The sequence below is a fragment of the Porites lutea genome, chromosome 13 (assembly GCF_958299795.1).
Source record: "Porites lutea chromosome 13, jaPorLute2.1, whole genome shotgun sequence".
Lineage (NCBI taxonomy): Eukaryota > Metazoa > Cnidaria > Anthozoa > Scleractinia > Poritidae > Porites > Porites lutea.
This window is the reverse complement of record NC_133213.1, coordinates 14,435,840-14,460,209: the sequence shown is the minus strand read 5'-3', so window position 1 is coordinate 14,460,209 and position 24,370 is coordinate 14,435,840. Positions and strand designations below refer to the sequence as shown.

Sequence of the window (24,370 nt, the reverse complement as noted above, 5' to 3'; positions counted from 1 at the left end):
CGCGGCAAAAAATACGCTGAAAAGAGAAGAATCGTTTCAACGTATTGGTCAGTTTGTCATTCCCTAATTCCGTGGGTCATTTTTATTACCAAATAGCAGGCGCGGATCTAGGATAAATACTGACCGATTTCCTCAACGAGCGCCGAAAACGCAAGCTTCTTGGGGGTCCAGGGGCATGCTCCCCCGGTAAATGTTTTAGATTTTAACTCCCTAAAGTCTCCTTTCTCGGGTTCCCGAGTCACTCCGATAGGATATTGGCCAGTTCCATTCACCTTAGATAAGGCCTTGCAACTTGGAAAGTTTTTTATTTATTAAAAATATATCTATTTAAGAAAAATCTGACCGATTTCCGTAAAACGGTGGAAACCGGTGTGGATCCGCGCCTGAATAGGGGTTTATTTTTTCAATTTCTGATGCTACTTGCCTCTTTAAAATGATTGACAGCCACGTAGAATACAGGTACTTATGTTAGGCCAAGACTAATCGGAATCTATGGAAATTTTTGAAGTGGAAAGTCACGCACTGAGCCGTGAGTAAACGTGAAAACTATAGAAAGTAAGCGGACGGATAAATCATTGTCACAAACTTATAATTGTCCACGTGGTTAGCCTGACAAGAAAATTTTATGCCTGCTTTATAAAGTATCTTTGAAGTTTTACGGCAACTGACAAGTGTTTTGTTAGGTAATATTTGGCCAAATATTTACTTCAAAGTTTATGTTCATGGCTTATAAACACGATTTGTGAAGAGAGAAAAGACAATATTCATTCGTTCAGGAAAGCAATAGTTTATTAACCTAAACAAGGTCGGAAAGGTGATTTAGCCTTGTTCGACTTAGTTTTAATATCAGTTTGTAGTAGAAAAACAGTCACTTTACTAACACTTTAGATACTAAGCAATATCATCAAGAACTATCAAGATTCATACTCCAGTGGGCCTCAACATGCACCAGTATTCTCCAATGAAAACTTTCTTTCCATGAACATCCAAATTGCTCGCTAGATGATATGAATATATACACAAACCTAATAATAAACACAAAAACAGGAAGGGGTGTATCAAAGTCTAGAAAATTCCTTTTACGGTGTATTTCCGTTCCAAAGAAATGTTTGCGTCACACGATGCGTCACGCAATTGTCAGTAGATTCCAGATCCCAATGTTTACTTATGAACGTAACGCTGTCAGAACAGAACACTTGTAATTGGTGATACGAGTTACTCTCTTTTCTTCAAAGGTTTGTTATTCAAAAGCCTCCACTGTAAAACAGGGAAATCATTCCAAACACCATTGTCGCAATGAGCGTCATTTCTGCATGAGAAGCAAGACGTTACCCAAGTGTTGAACTCCTGTTGAACTTGTCCCATCGCGTGATCGTATATATCGAAGCGAAGATCCACGACTACAATTGGACTGAAATGTTTTGCGAACGTATGTTGTTATTATCGGCTGTGCTGGGTATCTTATTCGTCTTACAATGTCCTTCGACATCAGGTAAGCGAGTGAAGTATTTACATTCTCATAGTGAATATATAAATTTTACATAATACAGGTTGATAACATGCAAGCTGTCGTATATTTTGAAATATGTCCTGACTCACCCTGTGACGGAACCTTAGTTTTCAACATAAATTGAACTAACGAATAGATCATGTAGAATGGAGTTTTTCCGTTGTAGAGCCGCCGATCTTCGCAATATATGACTTCAATACAATAGCTAAAAAACGAAGAATGGGAAAATAATCAACAGCCTGAAACTTTTATCCAGATAGCTCCTTGGCACGAAAACTGATGTCTTGAATTTGTTATCACCGTTGGGAGCCATATTTTTGCATCCGTTTTGGCGAAGTCTCATATTTTCAACACTTAACCAAAAATAAATACAACTTTAGTTTTGACAGTCTTTATATATACATAGATAAATCCTTTCAGGCCTTGATTTTTAGATCGGTAGGCTCCTAACTTTCTTTGAAAACAATGACCCGAGCTCACGTATGCACAGTATTCAATAAGGCGATTAAATCATTTCTAAAGTGATGACTGGCAATGGAGAGGCTCAAGAAATTTGAAAGAAAAGAATCCCTCTCCTTTTTATTTTCCCTTTTTTTGAATACGCTGGGAAAATAGCTTAGCTATATTATGATTTCACAATTGTATTTCGGTAAAACTCTTTCTCACTCTCTTTGCTACTGCGACCTTTGCGTGTACATTGACATAGTATAGTTTTAAAATGTACTGTCATGTCACAAACTTGCATGCCATTATTTCTGCCTTTCATGGCATTACGTGACTCCGATCGATTGCTTCAATTTTTTTGTTGGATCGGAGATTTCAAGGGATCAGGTTTTCTAGAAAGATGTCTTTACCGTAATTGACTAACAATGATTAGAGTGATTGATCACTAATTACTGTATAATCTCTTCCCTTGAAATTCAGAAGTCTACAACGCGCGCGAGCGTTCAAGCGTGCATGCATAAATTAGTGTGATAACATTTCTGGAATTGTCGGCTGTCGATTTTTAAATTTTAAAACAAATAAATAAATAGATAAATAACCCTAGCCAGTGGAATGTTTAGTGTCAGAATTTTCGGTTGCTACTTGATTGTAAAAATATCAATATTTCTTTTAATATTTTATTAGTTTATACCTTCGAGTATCAGTCAAATGCTTTTGTCGCCGTTATCAATATGCACACTTAGAAAGACAATATAAGGATCCTGTGTAGTGGTCAAGATACTGAAATTTCTATACAAAATTATGACCTACTTGGTACGAAGTTTGGTTTTAGGTCATAACGTTGATTTTGTTCCTCTCAAATCTACGTAGTAAATAAATTTACTTTAAAAATTCGTTTTGCAAAGTCCTGGACCGGAGAGGGAAAAAAATACACCTTTTGAAAATTTCATTTACTGGTGGTCACACTTACTAAAGAAGAGGTTTTAGTCTCAAACTCAAAAGCTTGATCCACCTTGTATAACCAGTGCATCAGGTAGTCAATAAACCGTTGTGGTAAAAAAAAAAAAAGAACTGTTTTCTACAGTTCTTTTGACCCCACCAATCTTGTATAAAGTCAGTCAGGTTTCACAGCGCTTTCTTACAGGAGTTGAAATTGACGACAACTTTCAACGTTATTCTCGTTCTTTAAACGACCACGTCAAACGGCGCACAAATTGTCTAACATTTCATTTGCAGGATTGATTTTCGCAAAATTGACCGAAAGAAAATTGTTTTAGTATTAGAAACCCATCAAGGTCATTACGGAATAGTATTTCGTTCATCAACCCTAAGCCTTCCCCGCCCACCTCGTCCCAAACTTTGTTTTAACTTTGAACAACATAAAAGATGCCTTAAGCCATTGATCTTACAAGCAGCAAGGTCGAGGTTTTTGTGCGAGCTTTAAATTGCCTACTTTAATTAAATGCGATTTCAATTCGAAGTGAAGCTCTTTGTTCTGAATATTGTCGTCGCGTTGCTTTTAGCAGTCAACTACTACCATGTTGGGTGTTATAAAGACAAATCGGCCCGAGCTATTCCAAAGAATCTCGGTGTTTGGAGAAGTGACAATAAACTTATCGAGAAGTGCGCACAGGCTGCAAAGCAGGCTGGATACTCAGCATTTGCAGTACAGTTCGAGAGTGAGTGTTGGTCAGGACCGCTGGCTCATATGACATACAGCATTTATGGAACCTCAAGCGGATGCTTAAACGGAGTCGGGGGAACCTGGGCACAAGATGTTTACTTTTTTAGTAGGTCGGCATTATAGAGTACCGAAGTGATGACGTCATAAAAATGAAATTTGTGAAATTATGGGATTTGTTAAGATATTCTGAAAGAACAACGTCCAAGACACCTACTCGCCAAAAATTAGCAATTCGGGGCAAATTGTCTCTGAGATATTAGCCCAGTTATGCTGTGACGACTCCATACAAATCCTTCTAAATTTTGGCTTGGTTCATAAGATTAGGAACCAGGTAAGTTTTAGAAGGATTTGTATGGAGTCATCGGAGCATAACTGGGTTAATATCTCAGAGACAATCTGCCCCAAATTGCTAATTTTTGGCGAGTAGGCGTCTTGGACGTTGTTCTTTCGGAATATCTTAACAAATCCCATAATTTCACAAATTTCATTTTCTATGACGTCACACTTCGGTACTCTATATTCTACCCACCAAAACCACATCGATCGAGAGGGACTGAGATTGAATTTTGGACACCTTGTGACATGTTATACCAAAGAAAGATGTTTTGAGGTATTCGCCTCTCGGGGATTCGCCTTTCTTTTGCTTTGAGCTTTATTATATTTGGGAGATCGCGTTCTCGCCAACAAAGGATGAATATAACGAGTATAACTGTATTTCGGCAAATATTGTACATGAAGTTTTAAAACATGTTTCAGACATTTCATGGGGCTACGTGATACACATCTAGCCCCGAACACTGTTGGTGGTTGTTGGTGGTTTTGGTGGATGTTGAACTCTACATCCACCAAAACCACTCGACCTGTCCAGACCGCACATATGAGCCTTTACCTACAACCATTGTTAAATCTCCAAATAGACAAAGGTTTTAATTTTTTTAGGCGCATAGTTACGCTTCTGCAAAGTACTCACGGACTTTTTAAGACCATACTCATAAAGCATAATAATTATTGACACAATGAAAATTTTAATCATGGTTTTTACAAGTTGTTATTGTTTACACATACAAAATTTTTATTTTTTTACTTTTATCCCCGAAAACAAACAAGAAGATCATGGCGGGAATTTTAAGTTACGAACCCGCGTTCGATAGGAAAATTGCTGAGAACTCATCGCAGAGTTTGAAACGAGATCGACGACCAAGTTTTCCTGCTTCAAAGTGGACAAAGATTTTGGGAACTTTGGTGTGCCCCATTACTGCGCTTTTCACAAACATGCCAATTCTGAAGTTCAAAAGCCAACTGACGATTGCGTTTTTCGCTGCCGTCAATCATCTTAACGGACCTCTCAGAAAACAAAACTTTACTTTAACGGGTTCAAAAGGTCAAGGTTTGTGATTTGTGATTGGTGGATTTCGATCCGTTTTGTGTGTTTGTGTGTTTCAAGGTTCGTTGCTTGTGATCGTAATTATGAAACGGCAGCGAAAAACGTAATTGTGAATGTACATTCAGAAGTCTTACAAATTTAGAATTTTGGAAGTCAATCATAAATAATTTTGGAAGTCAATAAAGTCGATAAAATCCATGCCGGAAAGAATCCTCTTCTTGCAGTTAGGGAGGGGGGGAGGGTGGGGGGATATAAATAAAACTCGCTGTAATTTACACCTAGCTACCCTGGTTCCAGAGGTTGTTCTTGATTTTTCTCCGCGTGAGAAAGAACGAGCACTTACCAGCGAGCTTCGCGATTCGTTCTCGCCGCTTTGCTCGTTTCCAACATCTTACTAACATCTCAGTCATTATGCATGAAACTGTACCCCCCTGATATATTTTCTGCACCCCCACAACTGTGAAATGGACGCAGCCTTTCTCGAGCCTTTCTCTTTCTTTCAGCTCCCAGGACAGAAGTGTAGTACACTCTGCTGGTATAGTAGAATTCCGACTTCACTGACGCTAGAGCCCTGGTGGTTCAGTGGTTAGAACGTCCGATCTAGTATTCGGATGTTCGGTTGTTCGTGCATATCATCCGTACATTTTCCGAGAATCTTCGGTTACGACTTTTAAGTTATTCAAAATTCAATCTCAGTCCCTCTCGATCGATGTGGTTTTGGTGGGTAGAATATAATGCCGACCTTTTTAGTAAGTGGTGTTTCGTGACGTCACTTCCTTACGCATGCGCATTCTTCCCGTCATCTTACAAGTGCTTTTTACAGTTGGCTGTCGTACTAACAACTGTCAATGCATTCTATTCTGGCTAATACTTAATGAGAATCTCTGTAATGGATCTCGTTTTTTGTATCATTACGCCTTGCTTCTTTCCTTTGCGGGGGAAGAATTTTGGGTGACAATTCAAAGAACGGTTGGGTTTGAGGTTGTTAGCAGCGTTTTAAACAAATTTTGTGCTTTTTTCGGCTGTACCTTTCTCCTTTAATTGCCAAATAATTTTAATAAAACTGATGACATTCTCCTTCGGTGAAGCGTGTTTTTATAATGACATGTATGTAACACCTTTAGTTAACTATATATGCCTTCCTTTTTTGTAAACATTTTTACTTCCTATTCTCCTTACGTATCCTTATGAACCATTGTGCACGAACGTGTTCTCGTATTAAGGCCAGCTATTATTCATTCAAATTCTATTTGGCTCAGTCCCCGCGGCTAATTCTTCATAACTAGCTAGCGTTGACCAAATTTAGAAGACGTTCAAGATTCACAGTAAGATGGCGTCAATAGTTCAGGATCCCCAGAAAGAAAGAACTGGAAACTGAAAAGCTCTTAGGACGAGTTTGCGTTTACTTACCTTGCCTGTCTTGCTATAGCTGGAGAACTTGAACGGCGGAAACTTTTTGAGAAGAAGAAATAGCCGAAATATTGCCTAAAAAAGCAAGAAAAGCAAAAATACAGTTCGACGAATGGCAACTGGCATTTGAAAAATAATTGCTAGACTAAATATCCTGAATTTGCCGATCGAGAAACAGGCAAATGAAGATGGGAACGTAATAGACCTTGTCACGGTTTTCGACGCCATCTTGACGAGTAGGCAAACGTGTGAGAAATTACAGTGTTTGTGTGAGAATCTAATGTCGAATAATTTCCGTAAAACGGCTGTTCTGAAAAAATATCAATTGTAAACTAAAGCTACAAAGCAAAGGATTGTCCTAAAAAAATTTGGGGGCGTACCTGTGATTAAATTTATCCAGAGGCTTGCTTCAGATTTTCCATATATTTGTCTGTTATTTTTCCGGGACTTTCTTGGTTCTAGGTCTTCTAGTGCAACGCCCTCAAATTTTTTAAGGAGAATCCCTAGGAGTGAAGCTTTAGATTACAAATCATATTTTTGTTCAGAACAGCCGTTCTACGGAAATTATTCAACATTAGATTCTCATACAATCACTGTAACTTCTCACGCGTTTGCCAACTCGTCAAGATGGCGTCGAAAACCGTGACAAGGTCTATATCAATCGATCGAGGTTAGCATGTTTTAAAGCATGAATTATTTTGAATTAATATTATTGTTATTTGATTCGGCCTTTGTATGGTCTGACGAATTTTTGTGAAGGCTGAGGCGGACTAACTCCTTCCGAGATATGCATAATTCTTTTTTATGTTACTGAGCTTCATCCAATAATTACAAAATTAGCCGATAGCCTTAGATACCCAACAGTATTTATCGAGTTTCGCTTGTGTCTTCTTGCTTGAGAAGGGAATAGTAATGGGCGGTGGAAACTAGGTTGAACAGTAAGTAACCACTATTTGAACAAGAAAATTTTGGTGTTCTTTTAGATTCTACTCAAGTTGGAAACTATAACGTAAGAAGATGCTACACATTCAATGTAATATTTCACTATAAAATTCCTGGTGGACTTACCCGCAACACTATAGCAAAAAAGAAAACTGAAATCGCTGGCATACTCAGTTACAAAGCGTTTCCTAGTCTCCAAAGCCTACTATGCAATGGAGTGAACATTACTATTGAAAACATTGTAGCCTCGCCTCCAGGAGTGAGCAGTGTATTCTTCAGAATACCTGTTGTACTTACAGCATCAGATAGTATAGCCGACAGTCGAGTGTCCTCTACGCTTACAAGCTGTCTAGACCAGTTAAAGGTGTATAGACCGCTCTTAGATCAGCAAATACCAAGTGTCAGTAAAGGAGGGATTACCTATCCAAACTACAATGGTTCTACAATAACAGACAAGAAGTCATGCTGTGGTGGGGATATACCGCCACCTTGCTGTGCCGCGGGCTCAGTCAAGGTGTTGAGCACCAAATGCGGTAAGCAATGCAGAAATCTCTTTAGCTAATGTCTCGTATTTATGTCTTGCGACCATCTCCTTTAGGCCAAGGCCTTGAATCCTCAGTTACACATACAATTATAATCAAAGTGTTGGGAAGGCTTTTCCTTTTTACCTCTTTTTCCTTCTTTCCCCCGCCCCCTCGGCCAATGTTGACAGGGGCGGATCCAGGATTTTTTTAATGGGGGTGGCTGATACCAATCGGCCACCAAACGTTACGTTAATTTGCTTAAAGTTGTCCTATGTTTGTCCCAAAACATGGCGACGTAGGAAAGACGAATTGGAGACAGTAAGGGACTTGACAGAAATTAGCAGGGGGGGAGGGGGTGGAAACAGAGGGGGAGGTCACAACTTTTTGAGACTGCAGAAAAGGGAGGGGTCATGAAAAATGGGCCGTTAAAAGGGGGCGGGTCATGCAAATATGTGTCCGTGATCATGTAGAGGCTCACCCACAGAAGAAAAAAAGAAGTTCTTTATTTTGTAAAAAAAAAAAAACCTGGGAGAAATAGGAGAGTCGAGTGATCAGCTGTCAGAATCAGAGTCGGACTCTTAATGCTATTATCTAAAATGTATGTATATGGCATTACAAAGAACAGATTAGAAATATATTTTGAGCTTTCATAATATTGACTGACCCTAGTGTATTGCAAGAACTAGATTTTATCATTTATACAAGAGAGGGAGGGTTACGATATTTTAGGCCAAGGTCAAGGGGAGGGTTAGCAAATTTCACTCCCTTTGCAGGGATGCGTCACCTCATTTCCAAACCCAAATTTAAAAATCCTACCCCCCCCTCCCTCCCTGCTAATTTCTGACAAGTCCCTAACATTGCAAAGTCTTGAAACGCCACAAAAAAGAAGAAATAGAAGCTTCGTGGAAAAGTGAAGACGCCGTCATTCGTCTAGGGTGCAGCGCCACAAATTTCTTACAAACCACGCTACTATCAATGGCAACTGCATATGCATACGTGGCGATGACGGCCAAATCTGAGAGTCGTTCGGTGATCATTATAACACGAAGCCAAGTTAGGATCCTCCGCATAAAAGAAAATGACCTCTCCACATCCGTGCGCAAAACGGCGAAAATTTCCCTCACGTTCGGGAAGATGTTTTCTGCGTGTTGTCTGTTCTGTGAGAACACCGAGATGGATTCATAATCCGACGCTGGCTGTTGCTTCCAGTGGTTCATTCATCGAAACGGTTCCCGACTTTAGAAAGATGGCGGGTATAGCATCAGATGGCCCCACTTCTCATGCAATACTTGAGCGAGTTCCGGGCGTGGATCAAGGAAACATACTGACGGATTTCCTATATGAGCGCCGAAGGCGCAAGCTTCTAGCGGGGTGTGGGGGCTGCTCCCCCGGGAAAGGTTTTGGATTTTTTACTCCCTAAAGTCTTCTTTCCTGCGTTTCTGAGTCATTCAGACAGGATATTGGCAAGTGTTCAATTTTTTTTTATTGAAAATATATTTATATATGAGAAATCTGACCTATTTTTGTAAAAAGATGGAAACCGATGTGGATCCGCGCCTGAGTTCTAGTGTAGCTTATTCAGACTTGCATGGAGGTGAAGGTGATTACTTGAGGAATAAGAGCACAAAGCTCATAATGAGCCCTCTTTTCCTGAGCAGATTACGTTAAGAAAAGATGTTGTCACCGATAGTTTTCTCAATTTTTTTGGGACCCACGTATTTTCGTTTATTTTTTCATGTATTATATTTCGGTATATTTTTTGTGAGCTGCTCTAAAGGCGGGATGGCTAGCCACCCAATTCACCCGCCTGGATCCGCCCCTGGTTAAACAAGTGTTTGTGCGCGTAATTTTTCTGTCATATGCCAACAGTAGGGAGCTTAAACAACGACAACAACGACGGTACCGAGAACGGGAAAAAAACAATAGGTTTAAAAAGCAAAACAGTAACTTTACACGTGCATCACGCTTTTTTTGTACATTTTCTTGCCATCTTTGCACGGCTACGACGTGAAACTGCCTAATTTCACGTTCTGTGGAGGGCGTGAACGCAAGACAACGACCCTCTTTTTCTTTTCCTGAACTTTGATACAGTCTGTTAGAATTCAGCTCCAGAAAAAATCGCCAAATTTGACGAATTGAACAAGGTGGAAAAAGCGCGTGAAAGTTTGAAGCAGAGCGAACATACTTTTTAAGTGAGGTTTTCGTAGCCGTGGCCGTCATTGTTAGTGCTTAAGCTCCCTATTAAAAACAGGGAATGGGGGATACATTTAGCAAAGGGGCAACCATCTTCTTTTAACATTACAGTGAACTGCCGTTAAGTTGTACAACCTTCCTACCCTATTTATTCGAATAAGCGCCCAGCCTCGAATTAGCGCCCACCTCGAATAAGCGCCCATCCTAAAGGCAGAAAAAATTAATAAGCGCCCAGCCTCGAATAAGCGCCCACCCCCTCCTCCTCCCAATCAAACTCAAATAAGCGCTCACCCCCACCCCACCCGCTTGAGTGAATAAATTCTAATAAGACACTTCCCCGAGGACGGAGTTTTCTTCAGAGTATTATACAGAAACCTTGCTTTGTTACTTTTTCTTCGCGTTTTGTTATTAGCATTTACTGTTTTGTTGCAAAATAAACATACTTCACTTGCAGAAAATAGTGAAAATTTAATAAGCGTCCAGCCTCGAATAAGCGCCCACTCTCAAGGTCCAAAAATTTAATAAGCGCCCAGGGCGGTTAATCGAATAAATGCGGTAACTACTTTTGTCAGGGATTGTACCTCAGTTCACAAGAATCGCTGTACAACGTGCGCTGTATTTGTTAACTTTGTCCACATTTTCCACAGCCTGCTTGCCTGGATTCTATTACGTTCCCAGCAGTCTGTGCGTTCGTTGCCCTGTCGACACTTATCAAGAAAATCAGGGAAAACAGAAGTGTAAGAAATGCCCTCAAAAGAAACAGACGTTTGGTAAGACGGGATTGACAAGCAAGACGAATTGCTCAGGTATGACGAAAAAAAATGTTGACCCTATCTTCTAAAATTTCAAGATTCCGTACAACACCTAGCCTGCGAACGCAGACGTATTTCCGGTCCTCGCTTTCCTCTACCCGAAAGAAGGGACGACCGGAAATACGTCTGCGTTCGCAGCAAGAGTGGTTCGCAGGCTATACAACACTAGTTACGGCTTGATAAATGTCATTCAAAAAGGTCAAGAGTAGCCTGTGAATAATGCCGTCCTCACTCCTCGCCACTACGAACGTCCTCAAGGCCTGTATATATGATGTGACCGAGCCTGGTTAGCAGGACTGTCCCGCTTTACCGGGTTGGTTCGGCTCATGTCTTGTTTCCTTTTAAAATTTTAATCGCGTTTATATGAGAAGGCAGGCTGGCCCGGCTTGCCGAGATCCCAGTTGCTCGAGCCGAGATCTCAGCAACCAAGCCACCCAGACATTTCAGGGAATCTGTGGACAAACTCCTGTGGTGTTACCATTGAAATAAAAACTCTAGGGCAAAAATTTTACATCGTGTTAGTCATATCTTTGGATTTCAGAAAAAAAAAATATTTTTATCGTTATTATTTTTTTTAATTTTTACGCTGACCACCATTAGGAGTGAAAGGTGTGATGGTGTTCAGTTGGGACAACTGACCCTCTTCCCTTTTTCAAATGTGGTAGTTGCTTTAGCTTACATTGCTACAGCTATTCCTTTAATCAGTTTTTCTTCCTTTTCTCTTAGATACAAACCCTCTTCAGCTTCGCATATATCGCTACCCTTCTCTGCCTTATAACATCAAGGCAGGTACTGTGATTGGAAATGTTACTGTCACAGGAAAACTTGCTTCACTCGTGAAACCTTTCCTGTATTACCTTGACTCCGTCACGCAACGACAGCAGCATCCTCGGCCGACGCAACGGCAGTCACGCACTGTTCTAAAGCGTCGACGGCGTGATGACGGCGATGACCTTAATGACGTCTGTGAAGAGGCAGGGACGGTCACACCTCTGAATTTTTTCTGTATTCACCGACTGACTGGAAAGATAAAGGTAACGGAAGACTTCGCTTTCGTCGATGGAGAGGAATTTGAATTGAAAGTTCGTGTGACAGATTGCGACCCTTGGGGAAAAACTGAAAACGCAGCCGTCTTTCAATTAATTTCTTACGACAGGTGTAATGAAATTCGAAAGTTTTATGACGAATCTGTGAAGTTTTGTAGCAATGTGTCATCAGCTTTAGTGTGCCCGAGTGGAAACTGCTTAGTACCTCTGTTTAACTGGCAGATGGCACTGAATACGTCAAGCGAAAGGCTGAGGTGGGAGTGCTCTTCTGATCCACAAAATATGGAAAGCATTAAACAACGATACTCCAACTGTATTGGTAAGTCTTCTACCTAGATTTCCTCTTTTCTTGAGTCATGCTGAGAACTGGGCACGAGATAAGGAAGTCACGTGTCACAGTTGTATGCATGGCGGCAAATTGAACTTTGAAATTGAAATTGAATCTCTTCTCCTATCACCTTGCGTGCAAGATGTCTCATTCTATAATGGCTTCTAACAAAACTGTGATCGTGGAATTCTCAAAGTACGCAATTTTCGTTGTTTAACGTTTTGTAATGAAAACTGCTTGTTTCTCTTAACAGGGCCTCCCGAAGTTAAACTGAGTCCAGTCTCTCAGAGTTTCGCAAAAGGCGAGGTCGCTGCGCTGTCGTGTAATGCCAGTAGTGCGCTGCCCATGAAGATCACGTGGTTTAAGAACGAGCAACAAATAGGGTTTGGGAGCCAGTTGCAGATACGCGACTTTGAAAATGATGACCAAGGCGACTATTATTGCAAGTTCTCGACAGCTCTGACGAGTATTTACTCTAAACCAGCTTTACTTGTTTTAAAAGGTAATGATTAGCACTGACAATACCAGAAAGCAATGAATTACTCATGCGCGATTCCAGAAGATAACAGCGACGCGCTATCGTTGGAAATATGAGTGCAAACAGTTAAAAACGTTGTCCTGTGTGAAAGATGTAAAACCTGTTCCTAAGGGCCCACCCACACCAATCATCCGCTTTGGTTCAGTTTTGCATCAATACATCCTGGTCTTGCGTATCCGCTGGTCCTTAGAATTGGATGAGTAAAGGAGACTTTTGAACTTGAATCGTTGTAGATGATGATTGCATAACTCTATTCAGTTCACAATTATTAATGCTTAAAATAGCATGAACCTTTAGGGGAAACGTATGAGCAAGATGATTAAAATCGTTAGTGCAGTTGCGAAAAAAGTTAAAGGGAGAGGCTTGTATCGGAGTCGTCATGGTAACGGTACAGGTTTACTTGTGATCAACCGAATACCATCATTTGAACACAAACGAACGCCCCAATTTTAATGTGGGTTCGAAATGGGTGGTCGTATCTGTCTTTTTATAGGAGCACTGTTAGAGATGTAGTACCTTTGTACTCTATTTATAGGGAAGATAATAAAATTAGAACAATTTACTTTCAATTTCAGATGTCATAACTTCAATCGTATCGTTTAGAATTCCCAATCAAAAGCACGCAGATGACTTATCAGACCCAAGTAGCTCAAGGTACTCGGATTTGCAAGTCAATATACAGAGAAATGTAAGTAAATTTAAAATTGCAATCCTGCTTAATAGTCCAGTTTCGTGTTCGCTATGACCGCTGAATATTAAAGAAGTGAAGACGTATTTTTTTACAGGCTTAGCCTCCATCTGAAGTAATATATTCACAAATTCCAACGAGAAAAAGACTTGTTTATTACTCTGTCTATTGTGTATATTCAAATTTCAAACACTTAGTTGTCGGAATTTCTGAATATTTTACTTTATGTGGAGGCTAACCCAGTATAAATGTGCCGTTAATGTTTGTATTCAGCAGAAATTTTTAATTCGCAACTGGACTATTATCCCTTTACGTGTTTCTTGTCCCCAGGCGTCTGTCTTTGCTTTCAAACAGCACGCGTGATTTCATGGGAAGGATGAAATCAGGCGTGAGGGATGCACTGCACCCAGTGGATTTGGCGCACTCAAACGAACCAAGATGGCTAGAACAACGTTCAGTTTATTGTAATGTTATCGTCTAATATTTGTTTATTCCAGCTTGAGAACTATTTAAACTCTGGAAATCCTTCCTGGAGATATCAAGTTGAGCTGATTAAGTTCAGGTTAGCGCTTTTGTGTTGTGCACATTTTGTGAACAAGCTTAACCCCCAATGGTACATGTTCAGCCTACCTCACGCCACATCACCTCGCATCTTCGCGCTTTATTGCGCATAAGGACCCGCTATCCTGCCCTTTCCCTTGCACAAGCTCTCTATTGATCCCAGTACCCCCATCCTGCCTCTGCTTTCTCCCTTTCTCTTGTCCTACGCCACTTTGTTCTTGAGCACCCAACTTTTTGCTTTCTGTCTGGGATACATATCCAAGCCACTTACAGCGTCTCTTCTTAACCGCTATACTTATACTTTCACATCCGCGTAATGTGTTTAGCTCATCGATGGACAGTAGATACCCATAATCCTCTTCAGATACCCATAATCAGGGTTGTCACTAAGATTTCTAGTTGCAAGGCAAATACAAAAAGTAGGCGGGGAATCAAACAGCTAGGGATTTTTTTTCTTTCTATTTTTCTTCCGTTTTCCTTTGAAAGTAGCCGGGGAAAATCCCCGGCCCCCTCCTCTTAATGACAACCCTGTATAATCCTCTTCAGGCACGAATCCATTTTTTTTTTGTCTGCGAGTAGATCTTCCATATCGCATCCTTATAGTAGGACTAGTGTTTTGTTCATCTTGATTTTGTCTTCCTTACTTAATGTTTGGAACTAACTTTAACGGCTTTTTTAAAAAATATCCAGGGACTCCTTCAGTAAAGTGGGTGCGGACATAGTTGTTTACAGCCCGGCTACCATGGCAGATTTTACCTCTTACTACAATAGACTGGAAAGGCAATTGTCCGATGAAAGTGAAATGAACAAATTGCTGAAACCTTTGAAAGTGTCACGCAAGAGCTTGGTCATAAGGAGTGCTAGTAAGTTCCTTTGAGTTTCCAAGAAGAAGTATTACTTCTATTTATTTCGTTCTTTTAAAGAACACCACAATAGCTTGCGCCAATTACATTAGGACCCATAGCTTTCTCCTTCCCAAAAAAACAATGAAAGCGGATGGACCACAACTTCGGTAGCCTGCAAAGCAGGTGTCTTTTTAACGAAAGCTCAGAGGTACACTGATCTCGACCGCCCTCTTAAAACCAAAGAAAAACCGTCAATCTCCCCCTTGAAATCTCCCTTGACTCTCTCTCTCAAAGATGGCGGCACAACATTAGTTCCGGATATAGTATTATTATATCACGCATGTTTTCGCGCGAAAGCTCACCTGGTATTTCATTAGTGTTTAAGTAACATTACAGGGCCGCGCGGAGATACGAAATTATTAAATGGTATATTTATGTGGTAATTTTACCCTTGCAGCTCACTGTCTTCCTGAGAAAACTGGAAAAATATCCATCATGGGAATCTTTGATTGGCAGTTAACTGTGATTGGTCAGAAAGGTTCACCCGTGAAATGCCCGTATGGACCAACAGCCGCCACTGCTACACGTCTCTGTAGCGGGAATTTTTCTAGCGGGGGTGTATGGAAAGACCCGGATGTAAGCAGTTGCAAGTTCAAGTCGAAGAGGACAAATAAACTTAATGCCCTTGCCAAGGTTTGCAAAACTTTCCTTAACACACTTCTCCCCCTAAATACTGGCAAAAAGGAGTCCCGTATAGCACTGTCACTTGAATTGAAAAACTCCTAGATTGTGGGTTTTCTCTTGACGTCACCAAAAATTCAAACTACAAAACTATCGATGTTACTGAGATTTTACTTTCACGATGTATTAGAGCAACTGAAAACTAATTTTCATACAAATTTTCGCTTCAGAAAAGTTCTTGGTTTGTGATAGAGTACGCTTGAATTTCTAAGCTTTTGCGTGACGCGGCATTTACATGACGGCCAAGAGAGTTGACATGTAGATTAAAAAAATGATTTATTTCAAGGAATTTTGCTATCTAAACAGCTTATGATTAGAAAAAGTATTACTTTAATGTTTGTGAGTTCCTCGAAGAATAAATTCACGCTTTTGTAGCAAAACTCGGTAACGGATGTTTCTGCTAGTTTCCGCCCGCCATGTTGGTGCTCATCCGGATGAGCACCAGCATGGCGTCTCCATACAAATCTCTATAAATTTGGGTAAAACACTTCTTCGGATATCTATGAATGGCGTGACACTGAAAACCAGCAATACATTTGCAAAGTTTCAGTTCCGTTTTAGAGTTGAAAACTGTTAATAAAGGATAACAACTTGAAAGAACTTAGGCTATGGAAAAAGGATGAGAGTTATGTTGACTTATAGTTAACCAAACTCTTCTTAGGGTCGCGTCGACAAAAATAACGTTGGTAAAGTAACAAAAGAAGTGAAAGATCTGACGTCAGAGGCAGACGATATGAACGAGGCCGACGCAGTACTGATAGCTGACGTCATAGGAAATGTTGTCTTATTGGGGGATTCATTGAATGAGGTAATTAAATACAACCTATACATTTTAGATTCAGAGAGCTTTATCAGTACACTGATATTGACGCTATCGTCAACACGAAACGATAGAATACATCCTCGATAACAGTGCCTCGTCATCTCATCATATGCTTATCTGAATAGGCTATTTCCCGAGTTGCAGCCTCTTCCAAAGCGAGACTAAGTGCGAAGCCCTTGATATGAAAAACATTTTTTTTTTTACTCTCATGCAAAACTCATTGTCACATAAAATGGCCAATCTGCGCGTTATAAGTAATAAAATTATTGTTTAATTATTAATTATTATTCATACAAAGTGTTCTATATCGTTGCCAAAATGTTGATACTTCTCTTGATAGGGTTTCCTTCTTTGATTGATCCGTTACAGTCCTCATTTCTCTGTCATTTTTTCATGATTGTTTTCCAGACTGCTCAAGACGTTGTGGATGTCATTGACAATGTTATGAAAATGAAGAGGGAGGATTTGAGAGAAAGTCAACGAGCAAATAAAGCTTCTTCAAAGTATGAAATTCTTCAGAGTAGTTATTTCTAAATTTTTGTGCTTGCATCAATGCCTAGATTATTTCAAAATTTTAACAGGTCAAAAACTGTCCTTGTTTTGACCGTCACCAAAAACCTGAAATAATCATCTGGCCCCAGTTGCTCAAAAAGTGGATAGCGCTATCCACCGGAAAAATCGCTCTCCAGTGGATAGTGCAATTGGTTTCCTTAATAAATATCCACTAGATAGTGATTTATCCAAAGGATAACGCTATCGAATGTTTGAACAACCCGGGCCTGGGTAGTAAATTGGAATGAAAAGAAAAAAAGCGATGAAAAAGGAACGAGAAACCACATACACTTAACACCCAATACTATTATGGGAAAATGATAGTTAAAAGATCGAAAATAGCTTTCTACTATATTTAATTTGAATGGTCGATGAACCTATCTGATTTGTGCATGCATCATTTTTCTTTCAGGTTTGTTGAAGCGCTGGACACAGTGGCCCAGAATCTTCCACTATCAGCTAACAAATCGTCCAGGCGTCTAGTTACCCCAAGTTTAGCGATCCAATCGAGCCGAGCCGACCCAGATTCCTTCTCGGGCATGTCTCTTGCTGTGAAACCACCTGCCGCTGACCCAAACAAGTTGAGTCCGGATAGCATGGTCAACAAAGAACTTCCAATGGCGGATGTTCAAACGTCAATCAAATTACCGGAAGTTATGTTTGAGAATCAAGACCCTTCGGTGAAAAGGGTTAAGATTGGCTTCGTTATCTACCAGAATGACAAGTTTTTTCAATCTGTTATCCCTGATGATGTCCAGACTGACGCCAGGCCATTTTCAGTTATGAGTCGAATTATTTCCAGCAGTGTCCAGGGAATGACGTTTGACAACCTAACTAAACCCGTTGAACTTGTTTTTGAACCTACAAGCAATTTTGACGAGGACGGCGGAGAAACTGTCTGTTCGTTTTGGGACTTCAATGCAATGCGTAAGAGTTCTGTTTTGGTTAACTGTATATTATCACACACAAGCTTTGTCTTAATCGCCGCGGGAAATATTCAAAGCGTATGTCGCGCTGAATGCAAGTAAACAGTGGGGCTGAACTGTTAGAACTGAGCCTATTAACAGGCTTTCCAGTTGGGGATTAGGTGGTATGAAAAGCACGAGCTTTAACCAGCCGTGGGCAAATTGGGGATAAGGAAAGGGGGCTCTTTCTTCTCTTTATTCCATCCCCTGACCACCCCTCCAAGTCCCTTTTAACCTTCGTCGCCTTCTCTCTGTCTTATACCCCATGGTAGAGCTACTTCAGGACTCCATAACCCGGAGCGAACATCTCCCATACTAGGTCTATGTCACGGCGTTTTCAAGGACCGGGTTGTTTTTGGATACATTTTAGATTTACGTTTCCCGCGTTAATGGAATCTCACTCTGTTTATGAACGCATTTGGAGCATAAAAAATTTACAGAAAAATTTCCGCAACTTTAGCTAATTGACTTCTGATTTAACCTGTATTTAGAGGGCCTTGGTAACTGGTCAGAAGGAGGCTGCAGACTAGTGAAGATAGAGTCAGGCCGTGTGAAATGCTACTGTGATCACATGACCAATTTTGCTGTTTTATTTTCTGCTTCTGGCCCCACGAGTCATGCAGAGCACGCTTCCCACGCCAAGGCGTTGTCAATCATTTCATACGTGGGTTGCGCCATTTCATTGGTTGGACTGACTCTGACGTTGCTTACGTATTCGTTATTCAGGTTTGTAGACAACTTTTTCCGATAAATAATTAACCTGAGAAAACAGCCGACATTTCGCGACGCCACCTCTGGTTTCCCCGCTAAATGACGTCAGAGGAACGAGCGCAGAAGTTCCATCCTGGTGACACGTCACGACCCAGATCTGTTTAGTACTTCTGATTGGTCGTGCCTCGAGGGAATGTTTCTTCAACCAATTAGAAGCACAATCCAGATCTGGGTAGTAGTACGTCATAAGTATGGGATTTCTGCGCTCGCTCCTCAGTCGTCATTTCGCGGGGAAACCAGTGGTGGTGTCGCCTCCATGAGGTGTTTATGCCTATGACATGCGACGCACGTTTTAGTCAAGTTGCCTCTTGCGTTTCCGTATTACTTGTACCTGGAAGCCAAAACCGCAAACAATGAAATTTCGTGCGGCTTTTCTTGTTGCAGTAGTGTTGCCTTTCTGTCTTTGCGTGGTTGTTTTTCGCTGCTGCGCTGCTGACACTAGTTTTGTCGAAGAAAAATGTTCGATACGCGCTTGAAGCTATGAGAATTCGCCCGTTATGGGCGTAAGGTTTGTCTTCGCTTTTTGCGTAGCGTCTGTCAGCTTAGTAAAGTTGTACATAAGAGACATGGCACTGAAAAATGAAAGAGATAGTTGTCTTTCTCAGAATTTAAGGGACATCTCATTTGGATAAGGACTGGTTTCTCCGTTAAGAGGTACTGGTAGAGTTTCTCATTTCAATGAAAAAATCTCTTCTTTTAATAGTGATTTACGATTTTGTATAATGTGTTCTCAATCTGTCCCTACGCACTGCTTCATTTGATCCTGGAGCCACGAAGATTTGAAAAAGATATGTTTTCATTTGCATGTAAAAACACACTTGCTATTGTTTTAGGGCAAGCTGCAATGTTTGGATCATTCATTCATTTATTGTTTCTCGTAAACTAATTAAAGAACTCGTTGGGAGAGCCTCGGGCCCCCCTTTTAAACAAGTTCTTATTTTTGTCAAAATTTTATCCTCTTCCCCACAGAAATTTACGCAAAACGAACCAGCAGCCAATCCTGATGAACTTGTGTGTGTCACTCATGTTACTGCTGATCGTATTTATCGTGGGAGCAGGGCAAACGGGAAATCTGATTGGCTGTCGCGTAGTGGCCTGTTTATTGCACTTCTTAGTTCTGGCGTCCGTGATGTGGATGGGAGTGGAGGGCTATAATATGTACATGTGTTTTGTACAAGTGATGGCCACCTATCAATCAAAGTTCATGCTCAAAGCGTCTGCGGTAGCCTGGGGCGTACCTGCAGTCATTGTGATCATTACTGTTTCCGTGGCAACGACATACTATGGAAACGAAGATGTGTAAGTACAGTTTAACTTTACTTATAACGTTCAAGTTTAGACATGCGCCCGGACTTGTAGGAAAATACTTTAATAGAGCCCAGAGAAGCAGAGTTCTAGTACCAGCTGCGTACTTAGAAAAATATTCTTGCGCTCTGAGCCTCAAGTCCCTGATATCAACGATCATATATACTCCTCACTGTTTTTCTTGTTTTCATACATTTCTTATGGCACACTGTGTTTTATCTTTGGTAATCTTTTCCTCGTTTATATTCTATGACCTTTCTGTTTCATTAAGAAGAGCAAGTTTAAGGAGAAAATAATTCCGATCACTTCTCTTGGGTTTTAAGGTGACAAGTGTGTGAATTCGTATAGCCTGTTCCAAGAGTTGAGATTGTGAGGACGGTGCGAAGAGATGTGATCAGGAAAAACAGCGAGGGGGTGGGGTAGGGAGTGAGAGCTCAGTTCCCTCCTCTCCCTCTCCCTCTGCCTCTCCCACTATTCCTCCTTTTTTTCCCACTTTCTAACTTCGTGCCACGCTCCACTATTTATACGTTTCTGGGAAACTGCCCGCCTACTCCTCCCCTTAGCCATCATTTTGCCGTAACCGAGAAGTACCTGTTTATGTTGGCTTAGGGGAGGGGCAGGTCCGCAGTTTACAAGAAACGTACAATGATCCCGGAAGGATACGTATGATTCATGCGATGCTCTAAAATACTCTTGCTGTGGAATGGCTTGGGTTGAACTTGGGTAGTTGCTGTAGCATAATACTGCAAAGCGAGAGGGGATGGATGGTTGTTAGGTAGGGCGAGAGCTATCTTCCCTTATCGAACCAACCAACCCGGTAAGTCAGAGTAACTGGTATAAGCCGGTTATCACTGGTTTGTGGATGGTACGTCCTCTGCCGAGGTGAACGACATGATATAGGACGGACGGACTTTACTAATTCAACAGTAAACATAAACTGTCTTTTCCGCGATCTTTCTTGTTTTATCTAATAATACCACATTTTTAAAAAGAAAATAATAATAATACTTTTATTGACATTTTTTTCTTTTTATTATTCATTAACAGCTGTGTGTTGCACGGACTTCCCTTTCAAGTTGCTCAGTTCGCTCCCATTCTCGCAATAATAGTCATCAACTTCGTTATTTTCATCCTAGCCATTCGAGCACTGAACAAAAGCGGCGCATTAGTGTCAGCGGATAAGAAATCTTCTTCATATCAGCGTGCGCGTACAGCCACCGCCATTTTGCTTCTGTTGGGTCTTACCTGGCTTTTTGGCGCGCTGGCCATCTCACGCGCGCAAATCGTCTTTGAATATTTGTTCTGCATTTTCAACTCACTTCAAGGCTTCTTGATCTTCTTTTTCCATTGTTTGAGACAACAAGAAGTTCGTAGTCAGTGGAAATGGTTTTTGAGCGGTAAAGGAATTGATTACCAGCGGGCGGAGACCGAATCTCGTTCAGGTTACCCTAGAACAGTTTCCCATGGCCATCACTGCAAAGTCGATACTCCGAGCTCGTCATTGGTGATAAAAGAGGGTCCGTCGAAACGAAAAGAGACAGTCTTGTCTTCCCTTGGCGACCCTTCTCCGAATTTACGGAATCAACCAGATGTTATTCCAGCTTATGTTTGATAAATTAGTTCGTAAGGTTCTTATGTGGCAGGTGGGGATAACTGAAATAACGTTGGGTTAGCACAATATAATTAAAGGTGTAACCTTTAACTCTAAAGAGCGCCTAAGAAAAAGTTCAAGAAATAAGGCTTGTCCTTAAAATAAGTACTCGAAAGTACTGCCTAAAGTGCCTTTCTCGCGCGCAGCAGAATGTTTCGGGAACTGCCGCTGAACACACATCTTCAGTCAAAGGCTGAAGCCGCGAGCAACAAAGCTGTGCGAAAAAAATTCTTCTTTTTGCGCTGGATAAAGACTTGAGATAAGAAAAGACGGGAAACTGCGCATTTAAAGTCTCTGGCACCCAGGGCCTACTGAAATGGTTAAAGCTACAGCCTTTCCAAAAAAAGTCTTCAGAGTAGACAGAGTCGACTATCCTTGCAGAAAATGTATAAAAGCACTAGTAGTGTTAAATTATTTATCTTAAAGTCCAAGCTCAGAGTAGGATGATCAGAAGGAATCAGTGAAATAGCGTCTTTTTGGAAAATGCGTATTAAACAAATAAGCCGGTGATAACGTAACAGTGGACCGTGTGTCCGTCTTCTTGGCTAATTTGTTTTTAAGTTATTCGAATCATTGCGTGATTAATCTATGTAGATCATAAGTTCTTTATGCGTAAGTTTTACTAGAGGTAAAGTTTTTTTTTACTTTGTTGCAAGTTGTTTTGTTCCTCTGTGGCAATCAAATTACTCGGAGCAGGGAACAAATGGGAAAGAGACATTATATCTAAGGGGGCTGTTATTATATGTCTTTACGGCAAATTTTGTGTGAAGAAGTTTATTATACAGCTATTGAGCTTGCTGAAAAATAAAAATACCTAGAGCTCATCTCCTTTGGAAATATGAAAGCTTACTTCCTCTCTTGAGATATTTTTTCACCCCCCCCCCCCCCCCCCCCCCCCCGCTGTTCAGCTCTAATTTAATAACACGTCCGTTTCAAGTAAAAACCCTTGAGAGAGTTTTCACTCGTAAACTTGTGTTAATTTACCTTATTGTTTCTTGAAAATTCGCATTTGTAGAAATAATAACATTTTACGATTTCGGGGATGTTTTTAAGCTTTTTCAAGTCAGTCAAAAGTTATAAGCGTCAATAACATACGCAATGAGCTCATAATCTTAGCCTTAGCCATAACCCTAGCCATTAACCATGACCATAACCCTACATACAGAGAATAAGACCAGCATTTGAAGAGAGAAATAAAATTTCAGACTACTGGGATTAGGAAATTTTAAAAAAACCATTAACGTTCCATAACATGGAGTTTTCTGTAAGATGTTTCTATGTAAAATAATGATCATAACAGAGGCTATTTACTATTTAGAACAAATACTTTCAATGACAAATATTTTTTGTATATATTCTTGCAGATTAAAATCGCTTTCCTGCTTCAATGTTTCCTGTTGTTGTTTGTATTTGCACTTTGGCTTGTGGTGGATCAAGGGGAGAGGGGCCGGTAGCAGCTCTAAGCACCATATTTCCTCTCCCCTAACTGGCCCCCCGATGAGGGCTGGGAGCCTGGGAGAATTGGAGGCGGGAGATAAAAAGGGCGGGAGGTTGGAATGTTGAAAAGCGTAGGGAGCGGGACAAACAGGGGGATATTACAACCTCGTCCCTAGGACTCTTCCCATAAAAATGGCTGATATTTTTTATTAAACAAAAGAAGCAAGGCTGATTTTACAGTCGGGAATATTTATATTTTTTACCAATATTTCGGAGGGCACGGCCTTCTTTCTTCAGGGTCTTACATACAATGATGAGGTTAAGCTAAGACGTTTCAATTTGAAATAAAGAATAGCGTGCAATATGATACTAAAATAACAAGTGAAAATTTAAATAAGAAAAAATGAACGTTAAAAGTCTGTGAAAACAAAAGCCGTTGAAGTAGTGAAATGAAAGAAATTTAAAATGAAAAAATAGTACCGTGAATAAATGATTGCAAACAGAAGGAATAAAACATGCATTACATTTCATCTTTTTAGTCGAAAAGGGGCTTAAGAGAGGAAGCCCTGAAGAAAGGGGCAGAAGCAGGGAAGGCAAGGTATAGGGGAGGCGGAAGGTTTAACCTGCACAGCAAGCGTTTCTCGCCCTCTCACTCGACTGGAAACGCTTGCTAGCAGACTACGGGAGGTTTGGACTCCCGTTCCCCACTACTTCGTTTTCACTAGGGAGCCCTTCTCACGCTTTATCCGATACCGTTTTGTAAATGCTATCACGAAATTTGACACCTCTCTATTAATTATATTAATGTTGACTCAAGTTTTCTTAGCCTGCAATGTAGGAGATGCAGGCGTGTATTTTTAGTTGCATGGTCGAAGCCAGCTCATTTAGGTCTCTCAGGGATTCAGGTCCGTAAGTCGTATTACCGGGGGCCGCCATGCGTCTTTGATTCTTATCAGTTAAAAAACATTAGGGAGGCGACATTTTTAGAATTGAACATGGTGGTTGTGCCGAAATTTTGGCCTTAAATAGCCCTTTGCCGTGTTGCCAGCCGTGCGTTCATTTTTGTTTTAGAGCGTCTGGGTAGCTCCAAACATAGCCTGAATTTCAGACGATTACTTCGAGTCGTTTTCTCCTTTCAGCAACACGAATCGAAGTAATCGTCTGAAATTCAGGCTACTCTCGCCCACCTCTTAAAAAAATACCATAGCCAGTCAAG

At 40.7% G+C, this 24,370-nt stretch overlaps 1 protein-coding gene across 3 annotated transcripts; it reads left to right on the top strand.

The window, feature by feature from the left end:
* Positions 1-1,045: 1,045 nt before the first annotated feature.
* LOC140922201 (uncharacterized) lies at positions 1,046-22,485 on the top strand. 3 transcript variants are annotated; one of them, XM_073372180.1, is made up of 16 exons: positions 1,046-1,492; positions 3,481-3,744; positions 7,416-7,907; positions 10,739-10,897; positions 11,630-12,268; positions 12,531-12,779; positions 13,391-13,503; positions 14,001-14,065; positions 14,755-14,927; positions 15,367-15,602; positions 16,312-16,458; positions 16,882-16,976; positions 17,438-17,952; positions 18,482-18,716; positions 19,731-20,060; positions 21,114-22,485. In XM_073372180.1, the coding sequence occupies exons 1-16, from the start codon at positions 1,417-1,419 to the stop codon at positions 21,676-21,678; spliced, it is 4,353 nt and encodes a 1,450-aa protein (XP_073228281.1). In that variant the 5' UTR covers positions 1,046-1,416; the 3' UTR covers positions 21,679-22,485. The 3 variants fall into 3 exon arrangements, with proteins under 3 accessions (XP_073228281.1, XP_073228280.1, XP_073228282.1); XM_073372179.1 differs by having other exon boundaries at positions 3,478-3,744; XM_073372181.1 differs by lacking the exon at positions 3,481-3,744 and having other exon boundaries at positions 1,048-1,492; positions 21,114-22,482.
* Positions 22,486-24,370: the final 1,885 nt, after the last annotated feature.

What these genes read in the sequence shown, in the direction of transcription:
- LOC140922201 (XM_073372179.1), top strand. Translation starts at nt 1,417, where the DNA reads ATGTTTTGCGAACGTATGTTGTTATTATCGGCTGTGCTGGGTATCTTA. An exon ending in GTTGAGCTGATTAAGTTCAG is followed by an intron (nt 14,066 to 14,754) that starts GTTAGCGCTTTT and finishes AAAAATATCCAG; the next exon opens with GGACTCCTTCAGTAAAGTGG. An exon ending in TACTATGGAAACGAAGATGT is followed by an intron (nt 20,061 to 21,113) that starts GTAAGTACAGTT and finishes ATTCATTAACAG; the next exon opens with CTGTGTGTTGCACGGACTTC.